This window comes from Papaver somniferum, chromosome 8, assembly GCF_003573695.1.
Source record: "Papaver somniferum cultivar HN1 chromosome 8, ASM357369v1, whole genome shotgun sequence".
In the NCBI taxonomy this organism is placed as follows: domain Eukaryota; kingdom Viridiplantae; phylum Streptophyta; class Magnoliopsida; order Ranunculales; family Papaveraceae; genus Papaver; species Papaver somniferum.
The window spans coordinates 110,436,568-110,448,360 of record NC_039365.1 but is presented as its reverse complement, the minus strand read 5'-3'; the positions used below and the strand labels follow the sequence as shown (position 1 = coordinate 110,448,360).

Below are 11,793 nucleotides of genomic sequence, written 5' to 3'. Positions count from 1 at the left end.
AGCAAAACGCCGCAAAAATATAAGAAGAAGAAGAAAAGTAGACCTAGAGATAGTCGCTGCTTGTGTTTTAAAAACAGAATTTCGAGTCATATTTATAGGATGAGATACTTGCAAATCAAGTTAGGTTTTTTTTGTTTTCTTCAAAAACAAGTAAAACTCGTAAAAGGAATTTCCCACAAATAAAACTCTTAAAAAATAATTTTGGAATTAAATTCCTAAAGAAAAAATTCTCCAAAAAGTAAATCCGAATAGGAAAGGGACTTGGTGCATGGTATACGCGATATCGCATGGGTCAAAATATGTATTTTTGCCCACCCGCTCCACCCACGTTTTACAATTCATACATAAGTGTATGATATATAGTGGAGCTCCTCTTTAGTTTTCCACAATGTGGGACTAAAGGTTCCACTTCATTCACCCAAAAATGAGTGAGTATCCTTAGACCCTTAGGTCATTAGATCAAACCATACCAAGACCATAAAATCTTTTAATTAAAACTCATTTTCTCCAACAATCCCCCACATGAATGAAATATCGGAAAACGAAAAAATCAGAGTAAGGAAAATACCATTTAGGCAAAGGTGTCCATGAGGTCTTGAACCTTGCTTAGTGAGAAGTTACCGGAACTACTAGACAGTGAACGCGATCTTGAACTGCTAGCGTTTGGTGTAGTTCAAATAATATCCACGCATGATATCCTCCAAGTGTTGCTAAGTTCGTGCCGTTTTGTCCATTTTGGCCCTGGACATATCCTGTTTCTCAGAATGCTCTAAAGAATTGGCTCCATTCTCATAGGAAGCGACCCACTTCCTCATTCAGATAGGTGAGTTCCATCAAGAGTGCTTACTGCTACACCCCACTTCAATCTTAAATTGAAACTATAGAACTCATTAAGACTTAATTAAAAGTCATCCTCCACATGCAGTCACACTATCACATCAACACCATAGGGAAGGGACATAATAAAATTATCTGATAGTGTTTACCTTTAACTACCACAAATTAGTTGTCTCATTCGAAACCTTGATCTTGGAATCTCCAGTCAGCAAGGTTGAGTATCCTTCATGGCAAGTTTAATTATTTGAGCCTAAGCCCATCCCCTTCGATGCTTTACTAACTATCTCCTTGGACAAGCCTTTCGTCAAAGGGTCCGCGATATTCTCCTTGGACCTTGTCCAATCTATGGAAATAACGCCTGTTGAGATTAGTAATTTCAAAGAATCATGTCTTCTACGCATATGTATAGACTTTCCATTGTAGAAGCTATTTTTAGCTCTACCTATTGCAGATTTGCTGTCACAATGTATAGATATAGCTGGCACAGGCCTATGCCAGAGAGGAATATCTTCTAAAAAGTTTCTTAGCCATTCGGCCTCCTCTCCTGCTTTATCTAACGCAATAAACTCCGACTCCATAGTTGAGCGAGCTATACATGTCTGTTTGGAACTCTTCCAAGATACAGACGCACCTGCTAGAGTGAATACATATCCACTCGTAGACTTAGACTCCTCTGAGTCTGCTATCCAGTTCGCATCGCAAAATCCCTCAAGGACGGCCGGATACCCTTCGTAATTCAAACAAAAGGTCATTGTGTACTTCAAGTACTTTAGCACTCTATTAAGTGCATCCCAATGTTTCTGCCCTGGATTACAAGTATACCTGCTTAACCTACTCACAGCATAAGCAATGTCTGGTCTCACAATTCATCAAATACATCAGACTTCCTATGACTCTTGAGTATTCAAGTTGGTTAACACCTACACCCTTATTCTTCATGAGTTTGCAAGAAGAATCATATGGAGTGCAAACAGGTTTACAGTCAAACTGATTATATTTCTTAAGTATGGATTCAACATAATGAGACTGACTCAGACTATAGCCATTAGAAGTTTTTCTAATCTTCATCCCTAATATGACATCAGCGGGGCCTAAGTCTTTCATGTCAAAGTTCTCATTCAACATTTTCTTAGTGGATTAATAACATCCATGTTTGTACCTAGTATAAGCATATCATCAACATACAAGCATACAATCACACAGGCATCCTTGACAAGTTTAGTATAAACACACTTATCAGATTCATTAATTCTAAAACCACTAGAAATCATCACATGATCAAATTTCTCATGCCACTGTTTAGGTGCTTGTTTCAATCCATACAAAGATTTCTTCAGTTTACAAACCTTCTTCTCACAACCTTTAACTACAAATCCTTCGGGTTGTTCCATATAAATTTCTTCATCTAATTCACCATTAAAACGCTGTCTTTACATCCATTTGATGTATCTGTAGGTTATGGACAGAAGCTATAGCAATTAACATCCTAATGGAGCTAATTCTACTTACTGGTGAATATGTATCAAAGAATCTATACCTTCTATCTGTTTATCCTTTCGCTACCAACCTAGCCTTGTATTTTTCAATAGTTCCATTTATATTACGTTTTCTCTTGAAAATCCATTTACAACCTATGGCCTTACCCTGGAGGTAAATCTACAAGTTCAAAAGTACCGTTTTCTCGAATGGAATCCATTTCACTAATTGAAGCTTCTTTCCACCACGGAGCTTCAGGACAAGTCATGGCTTCTGTAAGTCTGAGGATCAGACTCGGCTAGGTATGTAATGCAACCAGGATAGGTTTTTAGTTTTAACCCTTTTACCTCTTCTAGGTTCTATTTCTGGTTCATCTTCCTCTAAAGGTAATGACTGACTGTTGAGGAATTCTAGGGGATCATCAATCTTTCGAGAATCACGTTTCATAGGAAAAACATTCTCAAAAACTCAGCATCCCTAGACTCCATGATAGTATTCAACCCTATGTCAGAAATTTCAGAACTCACAACCATAAACCTATGAGCACTAGAATGCTCAGGATACCCTATAAAAACACAATCAACGGTTTTGGGTCCTATCTTATTTGTCTTAGGAGGAGGGATGGCCACCTTTGCCAAGCACCCCCACACTTTGAAGTAATCATAAGAGGTTGTTTACTTTCCATAACTCATATGGACTTTTATCTGATCCTTTAAAGGGTACTCTTCAGGATGTAATTGGCTGAGAGGATAGCCTCCCCCCACAAATTCGAAGGTAATCCTGAACTAATCAACATGGCATTCATCATATCCTTAAGGGTACGGTTTTTCGTTCAGCTACACCATTGGATTGAGGTGAATAAGGGGCTGTAGTTTCATGTATTATCCCATGTTCTTCACAGAAATCTCCAATAGGAATTAGATACTCACCACCACGGTCAGACCTAAAAGTTTTAATGGTAGCATTCAATTGGTTTTCAACTTCACGTTTATATATCTTAAAGGCTTCTAAGGCATTGTCCTTCCCTCTAAGCAAATAAACCTGACAGTACCTCGTACAATCATCTATAAAAGTGACAAACCATTTCTTACCACCTCTAGTTTGAACTGACTTCATGTCAACTACGTCTGAATGATTCTAAGGGTTTAGTGTTTCTCTGGACATTCTTCCTGAATGATTTCTTAGCATGCTTAGATTCTACGCAAATCTCACACTTATAACTTTTATCCAAAGTGAATTTGGGTATGCAGCCTACGCTAGCCAGTTTATGCATTGATTTGTAATTTACATGACCAAGTCTACCATGCCAAACATTCGATGACACACACATGTAAGCAGAAGAATCATTCAATTTCACTTCAGGACAGGTTACATTAAGTTTGTAAAGACCTCCAGTCTTATAACCCTTACCCACATAATCATTGCCCTTAGTTACTATAAGTTTTCCAGACTCAATTGAAACTTTAAAACCCTTATCATCTAAAACAGAACAAGAAACAAGATTTTTGCAGATGTCTGGAACATGAAGAACTTCATTCAATGTGAGAGTCTTGCCAGATGTGAGCTTCAGACCGACCTTTCCTTTTCCTGCAACCTCTGATGCAGATGAGTTACCCATATAGAGTTTCTCGCCTTCCCCTACCCTCTGGTAGGAGGTGAACAGGTCTCTGTTCCCACAAACATGCTTGGTAGCTCCAGAGTCTACCCACCAGTCCATCACATTGGTCACCAAATTAACTTCAGACACTACTGCAGAAAACTCGTTGTTCTTTTCAACCAAGTTAGCACTATCCTTTTTGTCCTTACGATGTCTACAGTGAACTGCCATATGTCCAGTAACTCCACACGCATAACAAGCACCCTTAATTTTAGTAATGCTAGACTCTGGTTTTCGAAACATACCTTTCTTGGGAGGACCACGCTTAGAGTTACGATTGTTACTCTCACCTTTTCCAGCTTTGGAAGATCTGTGTTCAGTCATATGAGCTTTGTTACTCATGTCCCTTGCAGAAGACACGTTCTTATCCTTGGTGCACAACATCTCGTCCACTTGAATTTTTTTTCCCAATTCAACCATGTTGATCTCGCCAGTTTCATGTCTTAGCTTTTTCTTGTATTCAGACCAAGAAGATGGTAACTTCTCAATTACCGCAGATACTTGAAACGTCTCATCAATGACCATACCTTCAGCAAGAATCTCATTAATGATCTGTTGAAATTCGAGAAATTGATCAACAACAGGTTTATCATTCGTCATCTTGAAGTCCATAAACTTCGTCACCAGAAATTTCTTGCTCCCTGCAGTCTCCGCTTGATACTTTGCTTCTAACGCAGTCCACAAATCATAAGCACTGAAATTTTCTTTAGCATTGTAAAAATCATATATCGCATATTCCAAACCATTCATGATATGATTTTTCGCCAGAAAATTACACCTCTTGTTATACTCGATCGCCTCCTCAGTTAAGCCTTCAACATTCATCAATTCAGCATGTGGAACAAGTACATAATCCAGTTCATGATGACTTAGATAAAATAGCATCTTGGATTTCCATCTCTTGAAATCCTTTCCGTTAAACTTCTGTGGTCTTTCAACATCGTTCTTTCCCATTGTTACAAGGAATAATAATGTGTTAAGATTGTTGGAATCTTGCAACAATAGAAGAAACGTCAGATGTATGAAACAATAAATATAAAGAACAGTATCAAACAACTCTACCACGAACAAATTGATGAGGGCAGAATCACAGGTTCAACAAGCTGTTCTTAACACATTAGTTCGCGGGTATACTCTGAAGTAATGCTAAACCCCAACGTGCGAAGATGTGTCCAGGATAAGACTGCCCGATATAACTTGAGTTAGCACAACGCAAGTTACCCACTCTTGAACTCAGCAACAAGGATGGAAGTAAAACGCCGCACAAAATATAAGAAGAAGAAGAAAAGTTGACCTAGAGATAGTCGCTGCTTGTGTGTGTTTTTAAAACAGAATTTCGAGTCATATTTATAGGATGAGATACTTGCAAATCAAGTTAGGTTTTTGTTTTCTTCAAAAACAAGTAAAACTCGTAAAAGGAATTTCCCACAAATAAAACTCTTAAAAAATAATTTTGGAATTGAATTCTTAAAGAAAAAATTCTCCCAAAAATAAATCCGTGTAGGAAAAAAGGGACTTGGTGCATGGTATACGCGCATATCGCATGGGTCAAAATATGTATTTTTGCTCACCCGCTCCACCCACGTTTTACAATTCATACATAAGTGTATGATTATATAGTGGAGCTCCTCTTTAGTTTTCCACAATGTGGGACTAAAGGTTCCACTTCATTCACCCAAAAATGAGTGAGTATCCTTAGACCCTTAGGTCATTAGATCAAACCATACCAAGACCATAAAATCTTTTAATTAAAACTCATTTTCTCCAACAATTATATGTTTCTTACTTATTCAATCATTTGCAGGGTTTCATGCCAGTACCCAGGGTACAACCTGATGTTTAAGGTCCATGAACACAGCAGGTTTTGCGAATATTTGGCCCTAATAGTTATTTACAAGCTGGACAAAGCGACATCACTGCTGTAGAACTATGGCAGGTATATTTGGCAACATTTGCAACTTTTGATTACACGGAATTAAAATTGTTCACGGCTTTGTATCCAGTTAACGAACATGTTATGATTGTGCAGGAAGATTGCAAGGAATGGCGAGGCATGCGTAAAGCCTACGGAGGAGTTTGGGACATTACGAGCCCTCCAAAGGGTGCCATCAATGTAAGGTTCCAAGTAAGCGGAGCGGATGGACAAAAGTGGGTACAAGTCAGCAATGCTATCCCAAGTGCTTGGAAAGCAGGGGTTGCTTATGACACGGCCATTCAGCTCTCTTAGATTTTAATTGGCTTCATATTTAAGCTTCTACTTATACGCAGTCTAGTTAGTTATGATCTTTGGATTAGTAATGTATGTATTTTATTTAGTTCTACGAGATAATAAATTATTGCTGCCTCTGCTTGTACTTAGCGAGTTGGGTGTGGAAGTGACTTTTGTGATCTATGTTGCAGAACTTAGTTGATTATACTATATCTTTGCGAGTTAAAACTTTATATAGCATTACTTCATTTTTTTTATCAGTAAGAAAAATTATATTAGTCCAGAGATGATCGTTACAAACAAGGTGTGAAAAAGTGTTTCCACCTTTCCAAGCAGCTCACAGACCAGCGCAACTTATGCTACTTACATAGAGTAGCCATCACAACTCATGAACAAAGGCCGTAAAACTATGCACCTTTAGGTCCTTTAAAGTTTAGAGGAAAAGGGCACTCCTCAAGGTCCAAAAACAAGCCCAATAATGCGGCTTACGAACATGAAGGTAAGAGAACCAAATAGTTATAACCAAACAAGACCAACCTAGTTAAAAGCAAAGTTATATGGCCGAAGAACTTCACCTTCCAAATTCCTTGACATGAATGATTTTTCGGGGACCATGGTTTTTTTATGGGACCATGGTTCTATTTTTAGTAAGACATTTAGAAGTAAATCTAGGTCACCCCTTATCTAGATATTTGTATTAATACTTAAACTACCTTCTTGATTAATTTTGGATAATGATTAGAGAAATCATTAGTGAAATGATTAAGCTAAAGAAGTAGAATTATTGAGAGAGTAAAATTAGAGAAGATGAAGAAGAAAAACATGGAAAATATTTTTTTTTCCAATTCACTAAGCTTGAGTATTCAAGTGATGATAGCTCATCTGATTCTTCATCTCCATCCTCTCCTAGAGTATTTGTTAATCTTCACAATGATCTAGATATGAGTTATTTCTTAGATGGTGAATGTATTCTTCCACAAACTCAATCTCAACATGAAAATGATAGATTTTACCAACCACAACCAGAGTAAGAGTATTTGGGTATCCAAGTATACTTCAAACTTAGATAATGGTGGTTGAATTGGTCCAAATATTCATAAAACTGTAAATTTTTATAAAAAATTCCTGCTAGGTTCAGGTAGTTCGGTTACCAAGTGTGAAGAACCGGTAACCGAACACGGAGTTCGGTTAATAAATGTCAAGAACATATAACTGAACACAGAGTTCGGTTTCTTTCTTCAAACACGCAGGTAGCCAAACTTTAGTAATAAGATTTACAGAGGTATGTTCGGTTAGTTCGCAAACTTCAAAGCAACCAAGTTCCCAACCGAACTGCAGGTTAAAAGTAACCTAGTATTAGAAGTTCAGTTGGTTCGCAAACTTCAACATATTTTGCGAATCAACCGAACTGGGCATATATATGCATATATGCAATTAGGCAAATGTTCGGTTACTACGAAATTTATTTCTTGGCGAATTAGGTAGAGTTAGGTTACGAAGTTTCAAAGGTAGAATTCGGTTACAAAGAAAACTTAACATTTTTGCGAACGAACCGAACTTTTGGACTTCTCATTATTTTCGTAAACTAAAGTTCAATGATATCCTTATTTGGCGAAGGAACCGAACTTATGGACTTGCGTTGTTCTAAAACAAGGAGTTCGGTTAAAAGTATTTTCTGCGGAGTTCGGTTAAGAAAAATTAATTCGTGATAACCTAACTTTTTGCGACGAAACCTAACGTTTTGCGATGTAACGGAACTTTTCTATGAAAAAAATCCCTCCATTAAACCTCTCTGCAACTTCCATTTTCAACTCATTTTGATGATTACTTCTCATTTATTCAACCAAAAACAAATGACAAATAATGGGTTTGTGAGAATATCTTTGCTAATGTTTTTAAATTAAGCTATATATAGAGAGAGGTGGTGGTGGTTGGTGGTGGTGGTAATCGGAGGTGGTGGTGGTAATCAGTGGTTGGTGGTGGTGATAATCGGCGGTGGTGGGAGGAGGTGGTGGTGGTAATCGGTGGTTGATGGTGGTGATAATCGTAGGAGGTGGTGGTGGTGGTGGTGGTAATCGGCGGTGGTGGGCGGTGGTGGTGGGAGGAGGTGGTGGTTATATATATGTAGGTGGTTATTAGGTTGGTTTTATATTAAATTAGGTTAAGGGTAGGTTAGTCATTTCAACGCTTTAGGACACCCCTTATAACTATAGGGAGGGAGGCTTAATAAAACCGTGGTCCCCTCAAAAAAACCATGGTCCCTAAAAAATCATTCCTTGACATCTAAAGAACCAGTTTTTTGGTTAGAAGGGCCCTAAATTTGAATTCCTGAGTCTAAAAGACAAACAAACTATGCCAATCTTTCAAATAGGCATATATTCAAATTTATGGTTCATATAGCCACCGTGGGCGTTCGGCCCAAGTTTGAAATAAATATCTAATAGCTAAGTTATCATTATGCCCAACACCATCGTAACCTCCCTCTTCAGTTTCTTCTTGTCAACTCAATCGTAATATCTCTATTCGATTCCTCCGCCAACACCATGATCAACACCAGCAGCAAGAACACCACCACACAACACCAACGCCTCCAATGTCACCATCTTAGTCACCACCACCCGCACCAACAGCAACACCTCCAACACCATCACCATCACTACCACCACCAACATCTAACTTTGGATAAGTGGTGATTTGTATTGTGAACTCTCTGTTTATTGATTGAGAAGTGAAATTGAAGAGACCTTGGTGCTGGTTTATGGGTAAGGAAAGAGGTCGATACTTTACAGATCCAAAAAAAAAATTACAGGAAAAATTAGAAAAGTTAGGTTGCTGATTTTGATTGAATCAATAATTTTAATCAAGGAAAAATTACATAGGGTTCATATATTTTTGGTGTGAATTTGTTTTACGAAGTCTTGGCATTTTGATTTTGATTTTTTCAACAAAAATGGTGTCTGTAATATGTATATGGTACCGATCATATGAGTTGTAGAACAAGTAATACTAGAGATAAATCATTTTCTTGTTAGTGTTAAACATCCAGTTTTTTTTTTGCTAAGAAACAAATATTTCATTCAACAAAGAAGGAAATTACAAGCTTTCACAATGTTTTCATCCCTGTCATAACAGTTCATAAAAGGTGGAAGAGAAGACCACGAATCTTTAAGATACAACCGTCTGGCACGGCGTGCAAGCCGATCAGCCAATTTATTTTTAACACGCCTAATATAAACAAGCCTACAGACACCACTTCTAGACATAAAACTTCTACATTCAGCAAGAAGATCCCCACATCTCCATCCAGCCGAGCAACAATCTCCATTCAAAAAATCAACCACTTGAAGGCAGTCACTAACTAAGAGAACTTTGGACAAGTTCAATTCCCTGACCCAGGAAATCGCCAAAACTAATGCAGTAGCTTCCGCAGAAACTGCATCCTGAACTAGCCCAAAATCCGAACGAGAGCATTCTATTCTTCCTGTAACATCACAAAGAATCAGACCAACTCCCATATTAAATTTTTTAAAAGAACCATCCAAGAAGAAAATATGTCTAACATCAGTTCTAGGAGTTCTAACATCCTTCCTGCAAATTATCTCAGTAGGAGGATTTATATAAGTGGTTATCATTCTTCTACTATTACGAATGACTTTATCAAAATTAATGGCAACATTTTGAAATACTACTTCACATCTCAGCTTCCAAATGCACCACATAACAATTGACCCAATGCTAGTCCATCCCACAGGAAAAGGAGAAGGACCAATTCTAATGTCAAACCATCTAAGAAAGTAATCTTCAGGCCACAAAAAATCAGTAGAAATTAAACGTTGCAGAGAGAAAGCAAACCAAATGTGAGAGACTACAGGGAAGAGAAAGAAGAGATGAAGAACTGTCTCACAGTCATTCTTGAAGAGAGGACAAGTAAAATCTATAGAGTTATTATAAGCATGCATTGTAAAATTAACAGGCAACATGTGAGCAAACACCTTCCACATAAAATACCTAATCTTGGGGAGACAGTTAATTGATCAAACCTTTTCCCAGAAAGCAGAGTCCTCAGCAGAACAATAATCATTAGTATAAACTTTATATGAAGATTTAATAATAAAATTTCCATCCTTAGTATGAGTCCATTTGATTTTATCTTGACAGAGTAAATTCAGACGAATAGTGCTTATTTTAACTACATCTTCAGGGCAGAAAAGGTTATGCAGAAAACCAACATTCCAAGAACCTTGCTGCTGATCAATAAGTTCATATACAAAAGTGTAATTAAGGTAATTGAGACTAGCAGACAATGGAGGAGCAGCTGAGTACGGCAACCAGTTAGAAGACCAGATCCTAGTTGATCTTCCATTATTTATTTTAATAACAATGTTCATTTTCAGAAAACTAATACTTTTAACTATTCCTTTCCAAATCCAAGAAGAGGAATCAGCTGCTTTATCAATTTCAAGCAGATTTTGATTCGGAAAATATTTATCTTTCAAGTAAACAGAAATTAAGTGATCTGGAAACTGAGTAAGTCTCCAAGCTATTTTTGAAATAAAAACCCTATTTAGCGCAAAGGAGTTCCGAATGCCCAAACCTCCACAACTTTTAGATTTTCCAATATCAAGTCAGGATCGAAAATATGCCGCTTTGCGGGGGTTTTCCTTAGACCACCAGAATGATCTTTTTATGGAATCAAATTTTGAAGTAAGCTTTTTAGGAAAAGGAAAACATGACATGTGATAAGATGCAAGGCTAGACAAAACATGCTTGGTAACAACTGTTCGACCAGCAACATTCAGATTTGTCTTTTTCATGTTTCCCAATCTAGCATAGAACTTATCAGTTAAGAATTGAAAAGTTCTAGTCCTATCTCTATTGATGAATAATGGAGTCCCTAAATATTTTACAGAACTAGACAAATATTTGATCCCTAAAGTTCTGGAAAGAAGCTTGACATGTTTATGATGCATATTTGAACTAGTAAAGAAACCTGACTTGTCGAAATTAATGTCTTGCCCTGACGCTTTGGCAAATTTATTGAGAATCTGCATGAGATTTCGAGCATAAACTATAGAATCCTTAAAGAACAACATGCAGTCATCTGCAAAAAACAAGTGAGTAATAGAAGGACTATTTTTCCTAATTCTGAAACCATGAATCGTGTTATCAGATTCCGCTTTAAGCAGCATTTGAGAAAGAATCTCCATGCAAAGAATGAAGATATAAGTGGAAATACAATCCCCCTGACGAATACCTCTAGAAGGAGCAAAATCCTCTCCCGGAGAACCATTGATAAGGACAGAATAAGAAACCGAGCTAATACATTGGAAGATAATCTGACACCAGTCCTCAGAAAATCCAAGTTTCCTAAAAACTTCTATAATAAAAACCCATTCTAATCTGTCGAAAGCTTTCGACAGATCAAGCTTAATAGCCATATATCTTTTCTTAGCCCTCTTTTTTATTCTTTTAAAGGAGTGCAAGATTTCATGACTGATAATGATGTTATCTTGTATCTGCCTATTAGAAACAAAAGCCGTCTGGAATGGGGAAATTATAGTGTTTAACAAAGGTTTGAGCCGGTTAGTTAAGATCTTCGAAATAATTTTATAAA

The 11,793-nt window shown here is 37.3% G+C and overlaps 1 protein-coding gene across 1 annotated transcript; it reads right to left on the bottom strand.

The window, feature by feature from the left end:
- Positions 1 to 8,783: 8,783 nt before the first annotated feature.
- On the bottom strand, positions 8,784 to 11,617 carry LOC113305915. The gene is made up of 5 exons (XM_026554903.1): positions 10,909 to 11,617; positions 10,220 to 10,719; positions 10,049 to 10,113; positions 9,287 to 9,965; positions 8,784 to 8,960 (listed from the first exon to the last, which is right to left on the bottom strand). The coding sequence occupies exons 1-5, from the start codon at positions 11,615 to 11,617 to the stop codon at positions 8,784 to 8,786; spliced, it is 2,130 nt and encodes a 709-aa protein (XP_026410688.1).
- Positions 11,618 to 11,793: the final 176 nt, after the last annotated feature.